Here is a 25830-nt window from a genome sequence, read left to right on the forward strand (position 1 = left end):
ACCTTTTTCCCATCAAATGTGTAGTAGCTCTATGAAAAGAAATCCTGAATTCTAAAACGAAACCCTCCGAGTCAGTCAGAGAGTTTTCCAGATGCTTAACCATCTTTGAAGTAGGAGGGTACCATATTACCTTGTTTTTTTTTTTTTTTGGCGTTGACTACATGTCAAAGAACATGATGATCATTGATCAGTAATAAATAATAACACAACAACTTTTTTTAACTTTAAGTTGAGCCGATTTAGCCATCTAAGTTTTTACAACTTTGTGCTAAACAACTCAAATTAAGATGAGTAACATATTCAAAAAAAATCTTTGCAAATTGTACTCTTTTAAGGATTTAGCCGCCCTCTTGGCGTATACGAACTTACTAACGGTAGGGAGAGAGACTTAGCAATCGTTATATTGGAAAAGTTAGAAACCTTCATATATCATTCAATGGCTTCTTATGATCCTGCACGAACAAAAATCCAAAGCAAAAGTACATTCTATTTTAATCTCAAAAGTTAATTTATCTTCTAATCTAACACAAGGAAGAACCTTTTCTTTTTTTTTTCTCTCTCTCTCTCACCTTCCTAACTGAGAGAGCTCAGGTTCAGCCAACAACATATCTTGCAGCAGTTTTGCATCCATGTATCTTCCACTACTTCTGCAGAAAGTAAATGTCATATGGATCAGAGAACTGATGGAAAAGTAAAACGATTTCGTTAGGGAAGATAAAAAAAATTGGGAGAGATGTACTGGCAGATGTTGAGTTGCTTATGATGAAGAGCGAAATCATGACCGACGTAAGTGACAACCAAACTACCGGCATCAGGATGAGGCCAACTTCTTGAAACAGGGAACCGGAGTATGAAGGTTCCTGGTTCTTGGCCTTGAAGCGAATGTTCTGCTTCTTCCTTAGTGATGAATCCTTGGACCCATTTAGGCGACGAAGAACACCACATTTCGCTTATCAAGCCACGGGATATGGTGTAAGCAACAGGGAACAGCCAACACCAAATGTTCTCAAAATTCTCCTGAGTCATGTACTCGTAGTAGCATCCTGATATTCTCCTTAGAAGCTCAACATCCTTGTTGGTGAGAGATCTACTGCTGCATTTTGAAATCCTCATGAAATGTTCTTCAATCTCATAGACCACATTATCCCAATGAACATGTTGATTGTTCCGTGACATCGATATCCATGCACTTGTTCCTTGGGCTATTAGCTCTCTTGCCATGTTGATTTGATAGCTGAAGTTTCGGGAAAATAAGAAAATAACTTTCATTTCACAATAAAGATTCACTCTTTGTTTCTTCTCTGTTAAAATGTAAATTACCTATGGTGGGAACATCCAGAGTAGAGAGAAACCTGATTTGCAAATTTCAAAACTTCTTCGTCTGATGAGTTGTTTGTGATTTCCTTTAGAAGTAGAGCTTTATCTTTTAAGTTTCCAAGGCAGTATCTAAAGATGGTGGAATCAGAGATTGTAAGTCTCATTTCCACGTTTTCTGAATCAGTTGGTGAGTTATATTCTTCATGACCATTTCCATCCTCAAACTTCTCACAACAAACAATGCAGAAACGGTAGAGGTTGTTAGTATTAAGATATGCAACCAAAAAAACATTATGAAAAGAGAGACGCACTTTATACCTGTCTTGAGGTTTGGGGATAAGAGTTGCAATGCTGATATGAAAATGATTCCTCTCTCCCAGAGTCACTTTCTTTGCCCAACCTGATTCGTTTAAATGAGTAAGTGTTGTTCTGTAGAAGGTCTGGTGATTCGGTACTTGATGGATGGTCAATATTGGCCAACCTTTTCGGAAGCGGCCGGACATCAGGACTGATCGAAATGCAGCGGATTGGATTGGAAACAGCTTGAAGGAAAGGATAATCTTTGGCATTTCGTATTCCAAATTTAATCCAGAATAATCTGTTCTCATTCGTGGAGGAAAGCTGGAAAACACGATGAATAGTCAAACTTTTTTCTCACACAAGTCCGCAGAGAAGCAATACAAAGATAAAGAAGAAATGCAAACTAAACTGTTGTTTGTTTTTACCTGAGAGATCTTGAGCTTAAAGGATGAGCGTCCATCCAATAATTTGATCGGTCTATCATCAGACGAGAATTCAACTCCTTCGTCCCTTATCAAAAGAGGAGCCTCAGCATCACTCATCTTGGCCTCCAGACGGGTATCGGCATACAGTAGTGATGCAACAACCTTGTATTTTAAACCCAACCATGTATATATTGATGATTTTCCAAAGCTAAAATAAGTACGCAACTAAGTGCCAAAGTAATGAGAAATCGTAAGAGATGTAAACCTCCACATCCTTGTGCACAGGCTGGCCAATGGCATTGGATAAAGCAATATCAAAGGAAAAAACCTCCCCGCAAGATGCCTGTAGAGCAAGAAAATAAGTGTTAACTTAACTACGGAAATGTAAATCATTCCGGACAAAAAATTTCTAAAGAGCTTCATGAAGTCTGACCTTCCAAACACCATCATCATCTAGTTTAATCCCCGGTGAGGAGGATTTATTGACAGATAACAATAGAGGTGGATCCTGGCAAAATATAGAAAAAAGTAAGCTTAGTTAGAGTATTGGAAATAAACAAACACAGAACAATTGTTCTTAAGGAAGAGAAGGGTGAGAGTTAAGCAGAGACCTTCATATAGTGATGATCCACATGATCACAAGCAGGCAATACTTGTGCACATTTGATGAAACCTTGAACACTATAACCATCTCCGCCAACACCAAATAGTGATATCTTTCGGTTGCTGTTCTTCGTCAGCAAAGAAGTTAAGAAATGCTCTCCTTCAATCTTTCCATCAATAACAAGCCTCATGTAATTTCTAGAAACCTAAGAAGGAAAAAAAAAACAACAGAATCAGCCATCTCAAGAACTACAGGATCTTGCATTCCCTGGCTGAGAGAATCTTACCTCACATCCCACATGAACCCATTTATCGAGAGGAAACTCGGATTTTGTAGATACGCTAGGAACTTGTTTCCAGGAACAAGTGTCAACAGGATCAGGAGCTTCCTTGTGAAGGAGAGTCAATGGCAAAAGTATCATCTTCTTGTTTTCATCTAGGACAAGGAAAGGTGCACTTACAATAATGTCTGAGTGAACCTGTTAAAGACAAATCACTTGATCATAACGGAACAATATATTATACAAGAGATTGAAAAACTCTATATGTAAATTTCTAATCAGACATGAAGCACAGAGTAAACTAATCCTATTGTAAAGTAGTGGATCCATGATTGACATCTAAATCTCTATATTATAAACCATAAAACAGAGAGTTGAGCTTCCCAAATCTTTTACTCGAATACCTAAAACACCCAACTCAAATATCACTTCTTTTTCACACAAACCAACAATCAAGGCAGATTAGATCACACCAAGGCTCGAAAAGTTTAAATTCAGTACACAGACAGGACCACGAAAAACCAAACAAGTTACAAAAAACCAACAGAGAAACAAACCGAGTCCGATGAGTAAAGGAGAAACATTTCAGCTATAAAAAAAGTCGAGAGAAACAAACAATAAGAAGTAAGCTTGAAATTGAGCTTGCGGAGAAAACAAACCTGTCTAATGATGGTAGATGGGAATGTGGTGGAATTAACAAGATAAACCCAAAAACAAAGGGAGAAACTTTTGTATTCTTCATCATCTACTTCGACATCGACCTTAAAATCCTCCAACAAAGAGTATTTTTCCGTTTCGATTGCTGAAACACCCGCCATTCAAAAGCCTCGACTTGTAAAAAACGAAACCCTTAAAAAAAAAAAAAACCCTTTTGTTGATCGTCACCAATACAGACTCGTCGATTAGCTTAGTAGAGAGGTGAAGATCATCAAAAACTGATCCTTTGCACTTCGACGGCTGTGCTGTTAATATAACGGTTGGTCTCGTACTGCGGTGGTTTACTGGTTGTGTACTTGTGGGGAGAGAGATGAATGCTATAATCTCCTGCTTTCGCGTCCACCGAAAAGTACAATGGTCAGCCAATTAAATCTTACTTTCCTTTAGAAAAAGTTTTTAATGATACAAATCTAATTTTAAGTTGTGCATTATAAATTTATAGCCTTAATTAGAGCGTGTGTATTAATTATCATGTCTTTAATGACAACAAGAAGAAGAAAATTATTTAGTTAATACATGTTTTGTGAGGAGGGTCTTATTACCAAGCTTATGGGATTACATACGCATAAGATCAAGATGGGATTTGCCATTGAGTTTCTGAGCAAAGAAGGCATCAAAGTAGTCTTGTGTGCTCATACTTTTGAACAACCTTTGCTTTTGTCTTTCTACAAGGCTTTTCGCCGGACCAATGACTGTCTCCTTTCCCGGACCAATGACTGTCTCCTTTCTCAATATTCACCATTGCTCTATGCTCGATGCTTCGGTATCTCCCGTTTGTTATGATCTTTACAATTAAACAAAAAACATTCACATCGGCAGAAAATGCAGCATCAAAAGCATCTTTGTAACAATGAGAATTTTTATTTATCTCTTTTCTTTACCTCTAAGATTTCCCCAACATTGACAACTAAAGCGTTTCGAAGAGGTTTTACAACAACCCACTTGCCATCTTTCTTGATCTGGAGTCCTTCCACTTGATTCACCTGTAACAGTATTGTGAGACCTGCAGCGTCTGAATGTGGTGTCAAACCGATTACTTGATCTGGCTGTGGACATGGCGGGTAGTAATTAATCTTGATAGACTGCCAAACATCTCCGAACAAATCTTCCATTTCTCCGCGTTTGATCTCAAGAACACTCGCCATTTTCCCAAATAGGATCTTAGTTATGCTCTTCACTTCACAGGAGTAAGCCTCTACAGCTTCTCTGAAAAGAGAAAACGGATTTTTCAGTTTACAGTTGTGAGAGGAGAGTGTAATTACACAGCAGATTAACAGTCAGCAGTCAGTTCCACCTGAAAGAAGGAGGTAATTTGGAGAACAAGTGAGATTTGCGTGATCGAATTGGTTCAGTGGTGAGGATGAACATGTCTCCCCAATCGAGTTTCTGATCCTCTGACACAATATTCACTTGTCCGAATCCTTCAAATTCACCACTTGTCTGCCAAAACTTCTTCTTCTTCTCTTCCATGGGGAGATTGAAGAAATCTCGAACCTCTGTCTCTAGTTTTTCCAACAAAGATGAGTCTATTCCATGCTTTACCAGCTGTAAACAGCCCAGAAAGAAAGCTTCTTTTAAAAACATAAACTATACTTTATGAGAGAATATACAAAGATACAAATGTGTAAAAAAGAGACGAACTTGGAAAAATCCCCATTCTTGACAAGCGAAATCGAGCTTCTTGAGCTCGGAATCCATGGTGGAAACAGAACACAAGCGTTTCATGTCGATGACTGGAATCTCAGAATTCAGACTAGAATCATCGAGAATCTCTGTTTTATCTTGATCAGACAGAACATACCTTGGAGGAACAGTAGTGAAGTTCTTATCTTTCACCATCTCTAGAACAGAAGGTACTATGAGAGAGCTCCACTGTCTTTCTCCTTCGCCCTCCATGGACTTTTCTTCTAGCACCAAAACAAAGAACAGGAGTCGGAAGCTTTGATCCACTCAACAACCAATTTTTTCCGCAAGAACCGAACAAAAGAAAACGAAACTGAAATAAAAATCAAATGAGAGAGACAGGGGTATTTCTCAAAAAAAAAACTATTTGGAGAAGACGACTTTAAACGTTTTTTTAATACTCTGCGACAAGACTAGCTGTTCCCAGTTCAAAAATCCCAATACTACCCTCCACAAAGGTTGAATAAAACTAAGTTGACATTGAGTTTTAAAAAGGTTATGTTTACCCTTTGATCTAACTATCTAAGAAACTTTTTAGTTACCTGCATGCCGACTTCGATAGATATAGTTCTGGACGATGCCACATCAATTCCGAGTAATCTTGAAAACAGGTACCCAAAGAAAAATCCAGAGGTGTGAAGAAGGCATGAAGCCAGGACTACTTGTCTCCCAGACATGAGTATTGCAGATGAATTCTGACCGATAGCATACCCACACAGGATTGCAACGGTTCCAACTGCAATTGTAGGCATCACTGGAGAAACAAATTTCACCAGCTTTTTAAAGTATTGGTTCAGAAATGCACCAGCCAACACTGGGAGAAGAATCACCTGTACAAGAGCCGAGAAGGGTTAATTCAATGAACAAAAAAGTTGCTCGCTCATTCTAATTCGAACAAGAAACTGATAAAACGATCCAAACCTGTAGTGTTGACATTAGTAATCCAAGAGCATCAACTGTGATATACTGCTTGGCAAGCTTGGCCGTAAGAATCGGTGTCATAATCTAAAAAAACGGAATGGGATTAAATGGGGTGTCTTATCTACAAGAAGAATTGGAACAACCATGACAGTAAGTCACTAACCACAGCTGAAACAGTGCTAGCTGCTGTCATCAATACTGATAGCGCAACATTGCCACTGCACAATGAAAAAACAGAATACTCAGATCATCTAGATGAATTATAAGAAATACATGGAACTCGAAAACTGTTCTTTTTATTTGGATTACAAACCGTGCAATGTACGTGACAATATTACTAGCCGTACCTTCAAATAACAAATGAAAAAAGCATAAGAGCACCACATGAATGTTACTAAAATTCAATTGAAGTAAGGCAATGTATATTTACCGCCTGGACAGCAACCAACCAATATGAGACCGGCTGCGTAATGTGGTGGCAAATTTAAGAGCTTACTCACAAAATATCCTGATAGTGGCATCACCTGCAACACACGATTCATCAGCAAGTTATAAACTTATTATACATGCTCTAATACTACCCTTTCAATCGTTACAATGCACTGGAACCACCAAGATCAAGAGCTCAAACAAGAACACATACTACTCCACAAGTTTATATTACCAAATCCAAAAAAGAAAACTCTACATTGTTCCTACAAAAATCTAATCTTTCCCTAGTCCTCTTATAATTTCACAACATAAGACGAAATAAAATAGTCTCATATTTGGATGAAGGGACAATGATGAGAGAAGCAGACGGACCGAGTACTGCAAGACAAAGCCAGCGAAGAGCTCCTTGGGCATGGATAAAGCGCCACGAAGGTCGTCGAGGGTCAAAGTCATTCCCATTCCGAGCATAGTGATCGTAAGACCTGCAGTGGTCCAATTGGGAGTGACCCAATTGAAAGTAGTTGGTCTCAAAAGCCCCAACAAGCATCCAAGAGAAACCCATACCGGAAACGCTATCGAAACCGCCTCTCCCAAATACTCAACCCACTCGCCAAAGCTCTTCTTCTTTTTCTCAGTAGGAAAATCGTTCGACGAAATGCCGCAACGAGGAACAAAGTCAAACCGACGACTCCTACACGAAATCGGAGCAGTAGATTGGTTCTTAAGAGAAATTTCGCGACTCGAGGAAGAATTAGAAACCCTAGAAGAGCCAAGACGTTGCGGAGTGAGCTTAGATTTTTGAAGCAGCGGATACGATTTCAAAGGCGTTGCTCCTCCGTTCAAGAGAGTGAGAGAAATCGTAGACGCCATTTATTTTTTTCTTTCTCACCGGCGATTCTCTGATCGGACTGATGAAGAAGAAACCAGAGAAGATGTACGCACGTGCCTTTTTTTTAATTAAACACGTTGTTTGCTAAAATGGTCCCTGAATAAAACATGTTTCTCTACTTTTACCCCCAGTGAAACTATTTTTTTCCACAAATCGTCCCCCTTTTTTTAATGACTCCACAAAGGCGTCTTTATGTGTTGCTAATGATCAAAAGAGATTAAATTTAAGTTAATTAATTCAAAAATCACAAGTCACAAACCACAAGTGACAATAATTGTAAAAAATGTGTCGGTGATCTGATTAAGGCAAAGCATATGGGCTACTGCAATAAATGATTGCGCATATCCCATATTAAAAAAGGAACAATGTATATATAGTAAAAAAATAATATCATCACATTAAAATTCAATTGGTGTGTGAAAATTACGAAAGAGTCCCTAGATATGAAATAGAGTTTTGAGAACTCGTGAGAGCCACACATGATACCTAACAGGCTAACACTATAATACCGCAAACGTAAACGTACTGTAGTAGTATCCCACACCATCTTTCTTTTTTTTTTTTTTTGATTTAACACACCATCATTTGTTTTACTTACCTATTTTTTTTTTTTCTTTTAAACATCATTGAACATAAATTTTTAATTTTTTTTTTTTTTGACAATCGTTACTTCATTAGTATTTCGTATCCAAATTGAGGCTTAATATAAGTCAAGAGAATGTGGACTAAAAACATGTAATTAAGGGGTAATAACATGCCGGAGTCAATGTTTGAGAAAACGCGCAATTTTGAACACGCAAGTCAAGTCGTGTACCTACCCGCTATTGTAAATAAGTGAGAACAGGAAGGGTAAATCCGTAAGTTACAGCAATATAAAAAGGAATTGTCGTAGACTCTTCTTCCTTCCCTCATCACCAGGAGTCTTTTGTGTTTCTTCTCTCTTTCTCTCTATTTTGAAGACTCTTTTTTTTTTTTTTTTTTTTGAATTTTTGATTCTTCTTCTTCTCCTCCGTTTCTTTCGCTTCTTCGTCACCTTCTTCATCTTCACATTTTGTCATAACTTCCCAATTCCTATTCCCCCGATCTAAGGTTGTTTTTGAACGTTGAAGATCTGAGAATTCAAAGGTATATATGTTGTTTTAGAGAATCTCGAATTTTACAAAATGCTTCGCTGAGTTTTTTTTTGTTTTTGTTTATCACAGCTCACTTCTCTTCTTTTTTTTTTTTTTTTTTTTTAATCCGAATTGATGTTTGTTACCGAATCGTGGTTTTTTTGTACTCTGCTCTCTGATCTGGATTCTGGATTTTGGATCTAAGTTTTTTTTTTTCCAATTGCGTTTTGCGTTTTTGATTTCGTGAGATCTGCTGATTCAATCTCTAAACTCTAAGGATCTGTTTGTTGTGTTGTTGCGGCTACATGCAGCGCTGATATTATAATGATGATGATTCCATTCTTGTAAAACGCAGCGTTTTGAAGATAAAAAAAAATCATCATGTCTTCGTATACTCCAAAGAACATTCTCATCACCGGAGCAGCTGGTTTCATCGCATCACATGTCGCCAACAGACTCATACGGACCTATCCTCATTACAAAATCGTTGTCCTTGACAAACTCGATTACTGTTCAAACCTCAAGAACCTCAACCCTTCTAGGCACTCTCCCAATTTCAAGTTTGTCAAAGGTGACATCGCCAGTGCTGACTTGGTCAATCATCTCCTCATCACTGAAGGTATCGACACCATCATGCACTTCGCTGCCCAGACCCATGTCGACAATTCCTTCGGTAACAGTTTCGAGTTTACTAAGAACAACATCTATGGGACTCATGTCCTTCTTGAGGCTTGTAAAGTCACTGGTCAGATTACGAGGTTTATTCATGTCAGTACTGACGAAGTTTATGGTGAGACTGATGAGGATGCTCTTGTTGGTAACCATGAGGCTTCTCAGCTGCTTCCCACCAATCCTTACTCTGCTACCAAAGCTGGTGCCGAGATGCTTGTTATGGCTTATGGTAGATCTTATGGCTTGCCTGTTATTACCACGCGTGGGAACAACGTCTATGGACCCAATCAGTTTCCTGAGAAGTTGATTCCCAAGTTCATGTTGCTGGCTATGAGAGGGCAAGTTCTTCCCATTCATGGGGATGGATCAAACGTTAGGAGCTACCTTTACTGTGAAGACGTTGCTGAGGCTTTTGAAGTTGTTCTTCACAAGGGAGAAGTTGGCCATGTTTACAATATTGGGACCAAGAAGGAGAGGAGAGTGAATGATGTTGCCACTGATATCTGTAAACTCTTCAACATGGACCCTGAGGCAAACATCAAGTTTGTCGACAACAGACCTTTCAACGACCAGAGGTACTTCCTTGACGATGAGAAGCTCAAAAAGTTGGGATGGTCTGAGAGGACCACGTGGGAGGAAGGATTGAAGAAAACTATGGATTGGTACACACAGAACCCGGAATGGTGGGGAGATGTGTCTGGAGCGTTGCTTCCTCATCCAAGGATGCTGATGATGCCTGGTGGGAGACACTTTGATGGCTCCGAGGACAATTCTTTGGCAGCTACTTTATCTGAAAAGCCAAGTCAAACCCATATGGTGGTTCCAAGCCCAAGGAGCAGCAGCGGCACACCGCAAAAGCCTTCCCTCAAGTTCTTGATATATGGAAGGACCGGGTGGATTGGTGGTCTGCTTGGAAAGATATGTGAGAAGCAAGGAATTGCTTACGAGTATGGGAAAGGACGGTTGGAGGATCGATCATCTCTTTTGCAGGATATTCTGACCGTTAAGCCAACCCATGTTTTCAATTCCGCTGGTGTGACTGGGAGACCCAATGTTGACTGGTGTGAGTCTCACAAGACCGAGACTATCCGTGCCAATGTAGCTGGCACATTGACTCTAGCTGATGTCTGCAGAGAGCACGGACTCCTCATGATGAACTTCGCTACTGGTTGTATATTCGAATATGATGACAAGCATCCGGAAGGTTCAGGAATTGGCTTCAAAGAGGAAGACACACCCAACTTCACTGGTTCCTTCTACTCAAAAACCAAAGCCATGGTAATTCAAAGATTCAACACTCTTATCTCTGACGTCTTGCCTTCCTATGTATGCTAATTTTGTTATGAATGTGTCTACAGGTTGAGGAACTGCTAAAGGAGTTTGACAACGTTTGCACTTTGAGAGTAAGGATGCCGATATCCTCAGATCTTAACAACCCGCGGAACTTCATCACCAAGATCTCCAGGTACAACAAAGTAGTGAACATCCCAAACAGCATGACTGTGTTGGACGAGCTTTTACCAATCTCCATTGAGATGGCTAAAAGAAACTTGAGAGGAATCTGGAACTTCACAAACCCAGGTGTGGTGAGTCACAACGAGATCCTAGAGATGTACAGAGACTACATCAACCCTGAATTCAAATGGGCAAACTTCACACTAGAGGAGCAAGCTAAAGTTATCGTGGCTCCAAGAAGCAACAACGAGATGGACGCTTCTAAGCTCAAGAAAGAGTTCCCTGAGCTACTCTCTATTAAGGAGTCTCTGATTAAGTATGCATTCGAGCCAAACAAGAAAACCTGAAGAGTCAAGGATTGTGATTCGTCATTAGATTAATCACCTCTAATATCAGTTTCTATTATATTTGTTTTTGTGTTATTGTTTAATTTACCTTATCATTCCCCTTCCTTCACTAGATTTGCTTATCCTTCACTAGATTTGCTTATGTAATAAGAGCTTGTTGTAATATTTCTCTATTGTGTTCTTGTTCTCATTTTTGTCATAAGCTTCTTTTTATTTTGTCACAAGTTTTGCTCTACTCTTATTATATTAGAATCAAACCACTCAAAAGAGTCTGGTAATGGCTGCTTTTTGTTACAAAACAATAATTTTTATTGGGTTACATGATGAACTCACTTGACACCGTCTTGGGATATTAAGGTGAGGATGATGTCGTGTCGGCGAGCTTCTCAAGGAAGCAAACAACGTCGTCAGGTGAACCAAGGAGATATCTGGCATTGGTGCGAGTACGACCCACAGCGCAAGAGAAGTAATTCTCTCCTTTGAGGTCAAGAACATTCCATGAGATCTTCTCTGGTGAAGGCCCTCTTGAGTTTCCTAAGCTATGGTTGGATCCGCTTTTTCTTTCTGTTGTCTGAAGAGATCTCTGTGAGGACTTGTTGTTGTTGTTGTTGTTAGAGTTAGAGGATGATGAAGATTTTGGTCCACTTTTGTTGTTATGTGTCGACTTTGACGGCGGTCTTCGGTCTCCTGATGATGACTTGCTTCCACTATCAGATGATGGTCTGGCTCGTGCAATGGCTGGTATGTCGGATGGAAGTTCTGGTTCGAAGAAGGTGTAAACATCTTCGTCCTGTTATTGAACATAGTGTCAAAGAGACATTTGTATCAAGAAGATCCCTCAGAGAGTCTAGAACCTGGATATGGTATATATTACAAGAAAAGCTTTAATCACCTTCCCCAAGAAATGACCAATGCACAAGACGTAATCAATGGGTGTGGTCATCGACTTGCTATGCACTATCTCTCCTAGAATGCGGTCTATTGCGGCTCCCTGAGAAATTATCGATTTCTGAAATGTGAGAATCTAAGGTGATACAGAATAGAGAGGAAAAGGCTATTGATGGATATTTTGCTTTTACCTTTGTCACACCAACCGCACGGACTTCTACAGAGCGGCTTCCTTGGACAACATCAACTGATGCATTAGAGATTGGACCTGTCCATAAGTGTTGTAACAAATCTCTTGCTTGAAGTCTCCCAAATTCGATATCTACAGGGAAGAATGAGATAATAAGTGTCTCAGGGGTGATTGAAAGGCAAAAACAATCAGATCAGGTAAAAATAGAGAAGTAAGTACCTGCATATTTGTAGTTCCATATAAGTGAAGTATCGCGTGTTTCAAAGTGTGACCTAGGAGTTCTCTCAGTGAAGTACTTGAAAACATGCTACAAATAGGCAAAACAAGAATTCAGCAAGGGGAAATGAAGAGAGTTATCAAGTTTGAGATGCTGCTTTTGTGAATTATCAATCTACTTTACCTTAACGCTATCAACCCATTCCATGTTCAAGTGTTCTGGCATTGTAGTCATCCACTCTCCATTAGTAAGCCTTAGGAACATCCCATTTTCTGCGGCCAACCACATATCATACTCTCCAAAGTTCTGAATTTAAGTATATTAAGTGATCAGTCAGCGAAATTACTATAACAGGAAAAGATTAGAAGGAAACTGACAGAAAGAAATAAGATAATAGTACTTTATCCAAAAACGCTTCTGCTGCTTCCACTCAGGACAACTATGGTTGTACTTGGATCACTGCATAATGCCTTTAATGGTCCTTTTAGCTCAGGGTGTAGATTAAGATCCATTTCCTTTATTTGATCACCTCTTCGTCCTTGATTATCCACTGGTTCAGTCAATGTTGCATTGAAACCCTGAATGTATTTACAGCCACAAGATATAGTGAGCAGAAGCATGGTTAAAGGCATCTCCCAACGGATGACTATGAGAAACAGAACTATGAAGTACTTCACAACTATTTTTTATGTCTAAACAAGTTGACAACAACCACTTACAAGGATCAGTAGCCTGTTGTTGGACTTTGAATACCGTTGAATTGCATCATGCTGTGGAAGCTCAGGTGGGACTTTACTAATTCGTAGTTGTGCCTCAATTACGGTGTCATTTAGTTCACTGTAGATTTGTTAAGAGTTGCATTTTTAATAGCTTGAACACATTAAAAGCTGGTAAAATGGAAGAGTAATGTCTTTATTGATTTGCATACCTCACGAAAGTTTCAGCCCACTCTTGAGCAGTGTGGGTTTTGACATGATGAAAATTATGCCGATGTCTTTTCTCTCTTTCTTCAGCTGTCATATTTAGAGCCTGTCCAATGGAGGCAGCAACTTCTGTTATGTTCCAAGGATTCACAAGAATAGCTCCAGCACCCAGAGACTGTGCAGCACCTGCAAACTGTAAAACAAATGCAACTTAAAACCACAGATGGAAACACATACCTCTTGACTTTTATAACTTTAAAATTAGAACTATATCAAGATGCAAAGTAGGAGTTATTACTTCACTAAGAATGAGGACTCCCTTTTTGGCCTCTTGGCAAGCAACAAATTCGTAACTGACAAGGTTCATTCCATCTCTCAAAGATGTGACAAGTGCAACATCTGAAGAAAGAAATCAAAGAAACATATCAGAGATGGCAGAAAGGAACACTCTTGAACTGGAAATGACATTCCTGAGACTTGGTAAGTAACCATGTCATAGGTAGCCAGACAATTTACCTGTGACAGCATAAAGTGCACATAAGGCATGAAAGTCCAGAGAACGATCCTGACAGTGACAGGGAATGAGGATTTTATCAGAGTCAGAGTTGCAATTTCAAACTATAAGATCCAGAATACTAGGTATATATAATATGTTCTCTATCCATGGTACCAGCAAGAATGTATTGCTAATTCAATTTTCGATTCCTAACATAAGAAGGATGCTGAGGGCTGCAGAGGTCTAAAATTCAATTGTACAAACGCAAGATTATCTTTTATGATACGAAAAAGGAACTACAGCTAGTGAGAAATCATAATTATCCAAACTAGCTGAAGAATCATAGAGAGGAGAAAACAGACCAGGTGATGTATTGGAACAGCAGTCAGTGTCCCAAAACGACCATTAATGCGTCCCACAATTTCATGAACTTGGCTTGTGAGTTTTTGATCTGTAAGAGAAGAAATATACATTCAGAAGATAATCCATTAGCTAATAATGGTTTCAAATTTCTGTGGTTTAAAGAGATTAGGTTCCTAGTTCATCTATCACAGCCTACCGAAGTTTTGGTGACATGATTCCTTGTGAAAACTTACATGCAAAACTATATACATCAGAGAAGCTATAAATAAACTCAAAAGGTAAGAAAGCCTACATTCAGGGACGTCTGTTCTTGTTGGCACCGCAATTTGCAATAACACCACTTTATCACGCCAGCTTGCATTTTCCTCGAGAAATTTTTCAAATGCCAGAATCTTCTGTGGAATCCCTTTGATCATATCAAGGCGATCAACACCTAACATCACCTATCAAGAACAAAAATTATGAAGAGTACGGATTAACTAATTCGAAGTGATACTTTCATTGACTTGCTTTAGAATAGATCAGCGAGGTTTCCCATGGTAACTGGCTCTTTTGTAGACCTTTTAAGATATCAAAGATAGAAAAATCTGTACCTTTCTGCCAGCAAATCTTTCTTTCAGTTCCTTCATGTGTTGTATGACTTCAGTGACCTCAAGTGCTCGTATAAACCGCTCAGAGTCTATGCCAATTGGAAACTGAAATCCAAAGCAAACACAGAAAAAGGCTTTCAAAACACAGGTATTATGAGTTATTTTGTCACTGTGGAATGATAAGTGTGAATAATGTGAGGGTTGAAGTGATCATACAGCAGCAACTCGAGTGAGCCTTCCTTGATCCTCAACTCCCTCAGGTGTTCCTTCAAGTCCAAGAATACGAGTGCACGCACTTACAAAGTGTCTTGCATAGTCATATGTATGGAAGCTGAAAAGTAAACAATATGAGTTCTGTAAGTCTGCTGTGTCACCAAAGGTTGGTTGAAACGATAACACATAGAATTTAAACCTGTCACAGTTGTGCTTGAAAATAAATAGAAGCAAAACTGAGATTTTACCCAACTAAATCAGCAGCAAGAACTGAGCGAAGGAGCTCTGATCGTGATGGAAGTGTCCTGTGTATCTCAGAAGAAGGGAATGGTGTATGGAGAAACCATCCAACTTTCATCTTACTGTTGTATTCCTTAAGGCATTTAGGAAGAACATAAGATGGTAATCATGGCACCAGACAACATCTCCCTCTTCGTAGTGCTCATTGACAACATCAGCGAACATTTGGTTTGCCTTTTTGTATGCAGCAAATTGAGACTGGAAACTTCTTGTTGTGGCAAGACGATCTTCTTGTGGAAGTCCAAGGTAGTGAAACAGAGGCCACAGAATATTGTTGCAATAACCATTGTAGTACTGATGAACAATCTCTTCATCAAGAAACACAGGTATACACCTCTGCAAGTTTGAAAAAATAAATCAAATGACATAGTCTATAATCAAGAGGAGAATGAATATATTATCTCATTGGCAGCAACATGAGGAAGAGATACTCTGTACCTTTTCAGCCAAAGCTTTGGTAAGTGCCTTCTGCCCAACCTCATCAGGCACATTAACTCCAGCCCATCCAATCCATCTGGCCTCAAATTCCTTTACACCTTCACAAGGTCAATAATTTTATGTCAGCCTACTAATAAATCGTGCAAAGACTTCAACAACTAAAACCTCCTTCAATGTTTTGTTCATTGAACTGGATACTAAGCCAGTGATATGAGAAATGAAAAAGAAGTCAAGGAAAAAGAGAGAGAGAGAGAGAGAGAGAGATACCTAAGAGAGCACTAACTAGACCACCAGCACTGATCTCGAGAGACCATGAATCTTCACCTCTTCTGACAGCGGAAACTGGGAGCCTGTTAGCCACAACAAGTAGACGTTGCCTGTTATAAGGCCTTGCTTCTTGCCTCTCACAAGCATCATCGTGTGCCCTTGCAGCAGCAGCACCTTCCAAGTACTGTTCAACATATTGCCTGGTTGAACTGTCGCCTTCTAAACGCAGGTCGTTCTCAGAGTTGTCGGAACTGCCAACAACATCATTAGGATTACGAGCTCGGTTGCTCTTCCTCTTCTCTCGGAGCTCTCTGTCTCTCAAGAGCCGTTCGGTTCGAGAGAGTGGGATATGAGAAGAACTGCAGTTGTACTTATTTCCAGGCATACGCTTACAAGAAAACAGAACAAAAACACCAGATTGAAATTATGCACACTCCAAGAAACGACTGGAACCTGCATTTATTTAGTTGTAAAAGCAAATCAGACAACATAAAGAAACCAAGTGTCAAGTAAAGCAGATTATATACATATAACATAATAGACAAAGAAAGAAAGAAAGAAAGAAAGAAAGAAAAAAGAGAAGAAATTGAAATGTCGTTGTCTATCGCCATACACTGGAATCACTTGAGTCGAATGTTAAAGAACCCATCAGGCCAAGGAATAAGCATCTAAAGGTTATTGAAAAAGAGGGAAGAAAAAAGAAAAACACAAGATGGTGTCAAAAAGGATCCTAAGGTCACATAATTAACAGGCCAAGGATTAGCATAAGAATGAATCACAAGAAACGGATTTACAAGAAAACAAAGCAGAAATACCTTAAGCAGCTAGAGAAAAAAGAAAAGAGGAAAGGGCACCTGAAGACAAGAGCAAGACAGGGTTGGTACAGAATTCAAGAAGAAGAAATTAAGATGAGATAATAATAATAGAATGTGAAGAATTGAGTAATATTGAGGTGGTGGGTTTCATGTCGTAATCATCGAGATGATGGGCAAGTAAATAGAGCCAAAAAAATAAAAAATAAAAAGATGGAAAACAGACGGAGAGAAGGCGAAAGGGAAACGGGTGTGTGAGTGACATTATTATCAATAGAGAGAGAGAGAGAGAGAGAGAGAGAGAGAGAATGAATGAATGAATGAATGAGATATTAGGGAAGGAGGAGGGGAGCAACAAAATCCTCGTGTAAGCTTTACAGACTACACAGAGCCTTCTCAGCCATGCAAGTTTTTCACACATCCAAATTAAAAAACAGAGAGACAATTACAATTTTTCTAATTTATTTATTTTCCTCACCCCAACCCCCTAACTCGAAAAGAAAAATCCTCGAAAACCTACAGTTTTGTTTTGAGTTAGTTTATATAAACACCGCCGTGCGCCGTGCGCCGTGTAAATTTTTTAGGCGCAATGATAAAAATCGCCCGGAGATTTTGGGGGCGGAGAGAGACCACCACCACACACACACACACACTTCGCAATCACGGGGGATATTATTATAATTGTTTGTTATTAAAAAAAAAAAAGATTACTAAAAAGTCGAGATGACGTAATCCTTGAAGGGGTTCTGTCTTCTCCTACTTTTATATATGGGTCCACTCGTCTATCCGGATCCTGGAGCCGCTCCTCTCTTCCTGCCCAAACTTTTTTTTTTTCTTTTTGTAACCAAAGAGAGAGAGACCTAATTTAGTTAGTTTATGACATTTAAAATAAGAGTTTTAAGCTGAAATTGGCCCATCTCTCACTCCCTCGAAGCTGACGTTAGATTTGATTTTGATACAATTCTGTTTCTTTCTTTTTACTAGAAAGGGAAATTCTTCTATAGACCAAGAAAATAGCTAAGGACATTTTTCAACCCCCTAATTAGACAGCTATAAGATGTAAACGAAGTTTTAACCCCCCCAAAATAAAATAAAAAGGTACTTGCTCTGAAGTCTGAACTCTGAACAGAGGGGTGGAAAACAAGAGTTGCTAGCGACAATGTCATATGCACGTGTAAAATAAGATCAGTTAAACCCCCCAATACAATACTCATTCTAGCTTTGAAGTTTGAACCACTAAAACAGTAAAGAGTCAAATCAAATTATGCAAGAAAAAAGACCGATTGAAGTTAGTGTGTTGTATACTGTTGCCACAAAGACACTGTATAGAATATACAATTCAACTAACCTTTTTCTTTTTTCTTCAAGGAAGAGAAATTGTGAAGCAAGAAATTCTTGTTTAGTAACAAAAAAGAGAATCAGATGCTTTAAGTCAGAAAGACAGAAAGTGTTTCTTTTCTTTCCAAGCAGTAGTAGTGACGACCCCTACAGCCCTACTATAATATGTGACTTTTTCATAAATAAAAATGGGGTAAAACAGACAACTGACTTTCTAAAACTCACTCTGTTGCAGTTGCAGATATAATTCAAACTTTTGAATGATACGAACGTTAGAAAAATGGACACTAAGAAAAGGGCTTCAACATCCATCTCAATTCAATGTCTTTCTTGTAACTAAGAAAGAGTTTTACTGTTTTAGAGCGTTGACTTTTTTTTACATATTAAAACAGACACATGATTTCCCAAGACAAGACAACAACAAGCATGAGAAGGACACGATGTTCCTTGGATAATTAGTTGTATATGGTAGAAGAAGAAGACTTTAAGGTGTTTTAATACACTGTGTGGAAGTGGATCATGTATGCATGGACAACATATGATGCGTCCAATTGTATGTGTCGGTAAAGAAAAGGCGATGAAAAGGAAAGTATAAGAAAACTTTGTGGTCCACCTAGTTAAGACAGCAAATCTAAGCATCATATATATTTTATGCCCAAAGAAAAAGAAAAGAGAGTTAAACGATTTGCTCTCTCTCTCTCACTTTTGCTTTGCCTATGTCCTGTTATTTCTAATTATTATAAGTTTTTAAGTTTTATAAACCCCACAAAACATGTGAGTTGAAATAAATAAAACAAACACACACACACACAAGAAAACTCCTCCCATGACAAGGCAAGGCAACAATAATATATAACTTACACCTTGCATGATCATCTGTAATTGTAAACATCTAAAGACTATAATGTAACCAAGTGGCACTGTTTCAACCAAAATTCAAAAATTTAGAGAGATGAGAAAATACTTATTAAGATAGGGAATTGCTTTTTCCCGTGAAGACTGCAGTGACTCTCATTCAAGTAGGCACAGAATCCACAATCACTAGGACCCCACCAAAGATCTCTTCTAAATTTGAGAAGCAAAAAAGAAAGAAAAAAAAATCCTTTTGAAAAAGATGAAACCTACGCATAAATCACTTAAAAAAAAAGACACTAGTACGAATAGTGATTTTGTTTAATTAGGAAGTATTAATTGGGAGATCAATGGAAAAGTTAACATGCAAAAATGAGTATTTCTTTTTGTTAGTGCTGATAAATTTTATAAAAAATCGAGATACTATCCAATTAACTCAACCAACACTGATCATCATCATCATCGATTCATCGTTATCCATTTTTAGGATCTTGAAACAGAAAGCATCTTTTAAAAAAAAAAAAAAAAAAAAAAAAAAATCATCCAAAGATTTGTTAACGCCTTGATTAAAATAAGGAAACAAGACCACCTTGTACTAATAATCTAATCTAGTTTCCTTTTATCTGTTAACATGTTAGTAATGGGAACAAGAACTTTCTTTGTTAGATCATAAGTACAATATTTATATATTATATAGTAGGATCCCAATACTTTTGACTGAACAAAAAAAAGAAAGAGGAGAGATTGTGATTTGATTTCATAACCTAAAACTTTCAAACCATTGAAGAGTTCTTTTTTTTTTTAGAATGACGAAAGAGTCAAAAAAAAATCCGGAAACTAATTGAAACAGAGCAATCGAATCGGAATCAAATCAACTAGCTTAATTTTGATTTGAATCAGAGATCAAATTTAAAAAGCTAAAATCGAATTACTACGAGTCCTAGATAAACAATTCCGAATCTGGAACCGTTTCAAAGCAAAAGGCAAATCAGAAAGAAGATCACACGATCAAACAAAGGAAATTACAAATAAATAAATAAAAAATCAAAAATCGACGATCAAAACAAACAAAAAACCTAAATCAAATCGTGGCGAATTGGTAATAATAATAAGAAGACGGATTCACAGGAGAAGGAGCTTAATAAAACGTATCGAAAAAAATCAGGGGAATCTACTAGTTTCACGATGAGATGAGAGAATACGAATATTAACCTTAAAATATACGAAGCGGCGGGCGGCGGAATTAGAGAAGATCGACGAACAAACGAACGAACGAACGAACGAACTATGATAAAAGCCGTTTGATAGCGATCAGAGAGGTCGATGGACAAGGAAGAAGAAGAAGAGTGTAGAGTGGGGTTTATGGAGTAGAGAGCAGAGAGAGAGCCTTTTAGTCTGTCTGTGTGGTTTTTATGGCCCAATCATTTGGAGGGAATTTGTTCCCCCTTTTTTTTATTTTTCACCCCCCCCCCCCCTCTCTTTTAAATTTCCAAATATTAAAAAGGAGTCAATATATCTCTCTCTCATCATCCCCCACTCACTACCAAAAGTTACCAATAAATATACTATCAAATCCAAAAATTATTTATTGCTGACTCCCAATTCCTTAATTTTTATATTACTCTGATAATAAATACTCTTATAATAAAGACTGTTTTTCTATAAAACTATTTTCTTCTGTTTTCCAATATTAACATTTCATAAAATTGAACACACTAGTACCATTGGTTTACTCGTTGAAAGATTTATCAAGCAGCAAGCTGTATAGAGAGAGAGAGAGAGAGAGACCAACATATGTTATGGTTCCATCGAGTCTTCCTTCTCTCTGTCATAATGGTTGGTTAATGGTTACCACAAGATAATTTTACTCAAAAGAAAAAAACTACTAGTATTTGGTAAAATCCTTCCAGTTTCAGTTAGTTATCAGTCTAACATCACACTACCTACTTTCTTAACATGGGACTTCGAGCTCATCAGAGACTTATTATTACTGGTGACTGGTGGACATTGGACATTGAACCATCATGCTGCTAGTGCTAATGAACTCTCTCTCTCTCTCTGGCTCTCTCTGCTGATGCAGTTAGTTTTACTTTAACCACTCACAACAACATATAGACTCTCTCATATTCAAATTTCCAAATTATAGTGTTTTTATGCTTGTAAAACATACTCACTCCGTTTCATAATATATGATGTTTTAGAGGTTTTTGCTTGTTTTAATTTTTGAGGCAACTCTTAGACTATTTTTATATTTTATTATTATTTATTTTATGCAGTCTTATTTCTGGTTGGTTAAACTTTTTAAAAGTAAACATTTTTTATTATGCGTGTTTTGGCTAAAACATCTTATATTTTGAACGGAGGGAGTATGTAGCATAACTGAAATTTGAAAGCTCTAATCTTTTTTGTTAATCAAACTAGTTATAATTTAGAGCTATTAAAAACTGTTAACATCCTTTTAAAAAGATATTGCAAGTGTTAGCAACATAGCATAATACCTTTTCTTATGGTCCAAAAGCGCTTAATCTAATGGAAAATTATTATATGCAGTGTATATGGAATAAATTTGATTGGCAGCATGAGAGACCACGACGAGGACCTTTACGTCGTCAGCGTATAACTTTTTTACTTCATGGGTATCATCTGACTCATCTCATATAATTTTAGTATCAAGTATACCAACTCATCGTTTTTCTTATACTACTAATTAACTCTTACTGTTAATTACTCATGTTATTATTATACGGTTTTATATATTCGTTTTATAATATATATTTTAATAAATCTTTTCGTGTCAACGTGTTGCAGATGAAAATTTCCAATTTCAGATGACTGAGATTTAGATCGTCGTCAATTAAAATAATCTACAAGAATATATCCACTCTTTTATTTTACAAAGGCTGCAACTTGTAAAGTGCTTAGAAATCACTATTTTTCCATGGATTCTACGAAGTTACGAAATACTATAATAAATAAGAGATGCTTCTCGTGGTCGCATCGCATGGGTAACTTTTTGCTAAACTTTTTATTCGCCTTTCTTAATTAACATTTTTTATGGCTTTTGTTGTCGACGACCTTTTCTCTTATTGCTTTAAGATCTACATTTCTCTAACTTGAGAGTTAAGATATTACCAGTGGTTTCGCAGTTGTCAGTGCACTAATTTGTGTTTTCTTTTTAATTAAGCTCTTCAAATTATATTGAAATTCAAGCACTATTTTAGTCTACGTAGCTAGTCCATAGTTCCATATATTAGTAGTACTTTGCAGATCTAAGATTTAATTTTCCTTTTCTTCTGGGGTTACAGATTAATATAGCCCCTTTAAACAATAATAACGTTTTTCTTTATTTTAACAAAAAAAAAAAGTATAAACTTTTTTTCTTAATTACTTATGCAGAATGTGTGGTCTAAATAAATAATGACAGGAGTAAAAGACATAACTGATTTGGTTTGTTTAAATTCACTTTTTTGTCCAGATTTGCTATTTGACAACGCTAATGTTTCGTAATTTTTATAGATGCAATTATGAGTTTTGTCAATTAATTCAACTCCGTTTTTGAGTTTTACTTGAGCCTATTTTATTACTACTAGATGAATACCCGCGCATAGCGCAGACTTATGACTTACGTTTTTAAATAATTTCGCTATCGTTTTTTAATATATGTAAAGATTATTTTTGTTTTCTTAAATTGTAGAAATTTTGAAAATATAATTTGATGTTTATTTTTTAATATTTCACATAAGTTTTTTTATTTTGTAATTGAATGATTAGATACATGCACGAACAACTTTGTTTTAAGAGATTTAATCAGTCTATAATTCTTGTATAAAACATCAAAAAAATATATCAAATAAAAGCTTGATAAGCATGCATATTTTGTAACAAATAGGTTTTTGGTTAACTAAATTTTACATTCATGTTAGCTCCTCAATTTCTTGAATATAACTCTAGAATTTATTTTATTATAAGAAGTTTATATAAATTTCTTTTTCACAACTTCTAAATATTAGAATATTAATACCAACATTCATAAATTTATTCAAATATCTTCCTCTTTGTCTCTGTATTTTTCTAAACTAACATTCTACAATTTTATTCAACTATCTTCCATTTGATAGTGAACAAAACTTCATTCTTCTTCATATATAAAAATTCAATTTTTTAGGGACAAACTTTCATGAATTTCTCTACAATATTAACTAATATCACGATCATTGTTGCAACTCTTCAAATTATTGACAAAATTGTAACCAATGGCGGACCTACATAGGAAATAGGTGGGTGAGTTGACTTGGGTAAATTATTCAAATAGGTATTTTTGCATGTAAATTGTTGAAGCATATGCAGCCAAGTTGGTCTTCCCCTCTTAAGTGTGACCCCCAACCCGAGTTCGATTCCCCAATATCACACTAATAAGTTGTTTTTTCCATTTCAACTGTTTTAAAAAAAATATAAACCCCCTAAAAAAAATTTTGGGTCCGCCACTGATTGTAACGCGTTAACCATATGTTCATGGTGTAAGAAGTGGCTCTTTGATTCACTCCTAATACCCTTTTTTGCTTTTTGGTGATGCATCTATTTTCTTGAGATATATTCTAAACTTTTATAAATTCTTTAGTTAAATATTCAAACTGTTTGTAATATACAAAAAAGAATAGAAGACATGAAAGATGTTTCATATTTTTTTTAGTTTAGGTTTGTTTGTTTTTAAAGATGACAAATAAATGACATTTTATCTACTGCTACGTGTCACTTATATGGAGAAAGTTGACCATCTTCGTAATATAGATTTTTTGGTGTTTGGTCAACTAATTTAAAATTGAGCTTTGTGGTTGGATTTAACAACGTGATGGAAAAACATGTGATTGCAAATGCTTTGATTATATAAAATCTAAATTCTAATACTGATGGGCCAATCGATGTGGAGATTGTACCCCACTCGCTAAAAGATAAAGATTAGAGAATGGTCACTATTTGTAGTGTGATCTTTCCATGCACGTAGTGTTTAGCTTTAAATTATTACTCTAGTTCTTGCAACTTTTTTTGCCTCCTTTTTTCTTTTATTTGATAAAAACGAAAAGATTATACTGCTTGCCAGCTTCTGGAGATTTTTTTTTTAGTCGGACAGATGAGATTCGTTAATAGTGTTATACCTAATATTCAGTAAAAAGATACAACATTTTTCTATTGCGTAAATGAAATTCTAAAATCGCTAAATAAAATAAGATATGTGAAGCATATAGATATATATACAATTGCCTTTTATATTTTAAGGGAATGCATTCTTGTACAATCCACCATAATTTGTCTATATTATGTTTGGTGGCTTTCTTATGTTATATAACAATTTTTAATTTCGTCCCATTTTGTCACCATTCAAAAAATAATAATATGTGGAGAAAATTGTAAGATATGTCTTAGCTCGTACAATATATAATAGGTTACTAAATTTGGCCAAATGAAAGACAAAAAAATCACGTGAATGCCGATGTTTCGAGGTCAAATTTCATAGCTTCTGTTGTTGGCCACTACATTATACGCAGTACCACAATTATTACCCACACGTGGAGCATAACCGGTCCGGTCGGTATGATCTCAAAAAGCTAACCCCACTTCTGATTAGATTCTGGACCGGACAATCTTCAAAGGATTGCGCTCGATACGGAGGATCTGATCCTACTACGCGTTGTTCCCATTAGGCGAGACGTTTGAGGACCGTGGTACGATCGGAATAGTTCCACTTAGGGTTGGACATGGGACCGGTTAGGACCGTCTACCATATAAAGTGAAATATGTATTGCATCTAGAACATGATCTCCAATAAAGAATATTAGGATCGTATGTATATAAAGACAAAAAAAAAAAAATCTAAGAACAATATCCATATAAATTATGTTTTTTCTAAAATTAAATGTAACTCACAAAATATATTTTTACATAATACATAGTGTCCACAAGTGATTTGGGGATGGTCTGACATGGTAAAAAAATGTATTTCTTGCAAAAGAAAAAAAAAATCCCTTGATTATTCGACTACGATAGTTTAAAAAAACTAACTTTATGGTCAAAGTTCAAAATAGAAAATTTTATCATGTACAATACCAAACATTTTGATCAATGTCATTTTTTCCAATTTCTTTTCCCGCTTGCCACAACCATGTAACTGAAATACCATTATATCCTTCTTTTTTTTAACAAAAAACTAATAATTTAATACAAATTTTTTGTCCAAAAAACAAATCTCTCTCTCCTCATTCTAACGCTTGACTTTTCTGTTTCTCCATCTTCATTCTTTCTCAATTTTTCATCTTCTTCTATCTCAATGTTTCTTAGTCACAAACTGAATCTCTATTTCTTTTTTGGTAATACAAAATGAATCTCTTTCTGCAAAACTCCATTTGTTTCAGTCTGTAGCTTGCATATAATGGAGAAATTCTTCATCAAGACACAATTCTTCGACCGAGATCTCCATCTGATCCATTTGCCTCTACCATGGCAGCTGAAACCGCTAGATCTAGTTCCAGAGTTCTTATACCCGACCGCATGCAGACAAAACCGCAGGTCTGCAACTCCGGTGGACCAGATCCAGCCGGCCAGGTTTTTGTCCATTTCCTATTATGTCATTTGTTCTCTTTAGTGGACTATATATGTTTGGTAATGCGTTTTGTGTCCATTGCTAACAATAAAATTTTTCCACACTTGAGGTCTGCAAATCTGGTGTTCGGTGGACCAGATCATACCGACCATGTTTTTGTCTACCACTATCAAACTTGTCCACACTACAGGTTT

The 25830-nt window shown here is 36.9% G+C and overlaps 3 protein-coding genes, 1 long non-coding RNA gene and 2 pseudogenes across 10 annotated transcripts; 1 reads left to right on the top strand and 5 right to left on the bottom strand.

The window, feature by feature from the left end:
* Positions 1-403: 403 nt before the first annotated feature.
* On the bottom strand, positions 404-4325 carry LOC104752284 (SH2 domain-containing protein B-like). 4 transcript variants are annotated; one of them, XR_015584862.1, is made up of 12 exons: positions 3586-3926; positions 2933-3124; positions 2654-2851; positions 2476-2550; positions 2308-2385; positions 2043-2204; positions 1799-1938; positions 1636-1717; positions 1353-1541; positions 740-1234; positions 570-647; positions 404-452 (listed from the first exon to the last, which is right to left on the bottom strand). XR_015584862.1 is itself a non-coding variant. In XM_087492135.1 (12 exons), exons 2-12 carry the CDS (start codon positions 3742-3744, stop codon positions 434-436), a joined length of 1980 nt encoding a protein of 659 aa, XP_087348261.1. In that variant the 5' UTR covers positions 3745-3970; positions 4186-4325; the 3' UTR covers positions 404-433. The 4 variants fall into 4 exon arrangements, 2 of the variants coding, with proteins under 2 accessions (XP_087348261.1, XP_010472687.2); XM_087492135.1 differs by adding an exon at positions 4186-4325 and having other exon boundaries at positions 1321-1541; positions 1636-1938; positions 3586-3970; XM_010474385.3 differs by having other exon boundaries at positions 1321-1541; positions 3586-3970.
* LOC104752283 (protein SRG1-like) lies at positions 4079-7602 on the bottom strand (annotated as a pseudogene). The gene is made up of 10 exons (XR_015584863.1): positions 7052-7602; positions 6678-6771; positions 6561-6594; positions 6411-6465; positions 6248-6331; positions 5869-6156; positions 5285-5639; positions 4938-5188; positions 4525-4849; positions 4079-4427 (listed from the first exon to the last, which is right to left on the bottom strand). The product of XR_015584863.1 is annotated as a protein SRG1-like (transcript).
* LOC104754012 (putative sodium/metabolite cotransporter BASS1, chloroplastic) lies at positions 5721-7549 on the bottom strand. The gene is made up of 7 exons (XM_087492839.1): positions 7052-7549; positions 6678-6771; positions 6561-6594; positions 6411-6465; positions 6248-6331; positions 5869-6156; positions 5721-5774 (listed from the first exon to the last, which is right to left on the bottom strand). Exons 1-7 carry the CDS (start codon positions 7547-7549, stop codon positions 5721-5723), a joined length of 1107 nt encoding a protein of 368 aa, XP_087348965.1.
* Positions 7603-8059: 457 nt separating the features above from the next.
* LOC104752287 (trifunctional UDP-glucose 4,6-dehydratase/UDP-4-keto-6-deoxy-D-glucose 3,5-epimerase/UDP-4-keto-L-rhamnose-reductase RHM1) lies at positions 8060-11378 on the top strand. 2 transcript variants are annotated; one of them, XM_010474387.2, is made up of 3 exons: positions 8060-8693; positions 9036-10630; positions 10711-11378. In XM_010474387.2, exons 2-3 carry the CDS (start codon positions 9062-9064, stop codon positions 11152-11154), a joined length of 2013 nt encoding a protein of 670 aa, XP_010472689.1. In that variant the 5' UTR covers positions 8060-8693; positions 9036-9061; the 3' UTR covers positions 11155-11378. The 2 variants fall into 2 exon arrangements, with proteins under 2 accessions (XP_010472689.1, XP_010472690.1); XM_010474388.2 differs by having other exon boundaries at positions 8104-8693; positions 8992-10630.
* Positions 11362-16978, bottom strand: LOC147926016 (alpha,alpha-trehalose-phosphate synthase [UDP-forming] 1-like; annotated as a pseudogene). Its single transcript, XR_015583424.1, has 19 exons — positions 16855-16978; positions 16653-16707; positions 16040-16492; positions 15773-15870; positions 15283-15670; positions 15038-15152; positions 14825-14926; positions 14524-14674; positions 14231-14319; positions 13889-13937; positions 13671-13771; positions 13378-13565; positions 13169-13286; positions 12850-13027; positions 12633-12755; positions 12452-12539; positions 12234-12364; positions 12047-12145; positions 11362-11944 (listed from the first exon to the last, which is right to left on the bottom strand). The product of XR_015583424.1 is annotated as an alpha,alpha-trehalose-phosphate synthase [UDP-forming] 1-like (transcript).
* A 311-nt stretch (positions 16979-17289) lies between these two features.
* On the bottom strand, positions 17290-20514 carry LOC147926017 (uncharacterized). Its single transcript, XR_015583425.1, has 2 exons — positions 20046-20514; positions 17290-19972 (listed from the first exon to the last, which is right to left on the bottom strand). It is a non-coding gene; the product is annotated as an uncharacterized LOC147926017 (long non-coding RNA).
* Between the last annotated feature and the right edge of the window lie 5316 nt (positions 20515-25830).

This window comes from Camelina sativa, chromosome 16 (assembly GCF_030686135.1).
Source record: "Camelina sativa cultivar CO46 ecotype springtype chromosome 16, ASM3068613v1".
Classification (NCBI taxonomy): Eukaryota; Viridiplantae; Streptophyta; class Magnoliopsida; order Brassicales; family Brassicaceae; genus Camelina; species Camelina sativa.

What these genes read in the sequence shown, in the direction of transcription:
- LOC104752284 (XM_087492135.1), bottom strand. Translation starts at nt 3,744, where the DNA reads ATGGCGGGTGTTTCAGCAATCGAAACGGAAAAATACTCTTTGTTGGAG. An exon ending in CATCTACCATCATTAGACAG is followed by an intron (nt 3,125 to 3,585) that starts GTTTGTTTTCTC and finishes TGTCTTTAACAG; the next exon opens with GTTCACTCAGACATTATTGT. An exon ending in TCTGGATGTTCCCACCATAG is followed by an intron (nt 1,235 to 1,320) that starts GTAATTTACATT and finishes CCGAAACTTCAG; the next exon opens with CTATCAAATCAACATGGCAA.
- LOC104754012 (XM_087492839.1), bottom strand. Translation starts at nt 7,549, where the DNA reads ATGGCGTCTACGATTTCTCTCACTCTCTTGAACGGAGGAGCAACGCCT. An exon ending in GCTTTGTCTTGCAGTACTCG is followed by an intron (nt 6,772 to 7,051) that starts GTCCGTCTGCTT and finishes CGTGTGTTGCAG; the next exon opens with GTGATGCCACTATCAGGATA. An exon ending in ATTGTCACGTACATTGCACG is followed by an intron (nt 6,466 to 6,560) that starts GTTTGTAATCCA and finishes TTCATTGTGCAG; the next exon opens with TGGCAATGTTGCGCTATCAG.
- LOC104752287 (XM_010474387.2), top strand. Translation starts at nt 9,062, where the DNA reads ATGTCTTCGTATACTCCAAAGAACATTCTCATCACCGGAGCAGCTGGT. An exon ending in ACTCAAAAACCAAAGCCATG is followed by an intron (nt 10,631 to 10,710) that starts GTAATTCAAAGA and finishes ATGTGTCTACAG; the next exon opens with GTTGAGGAACTGCTAAAGGA.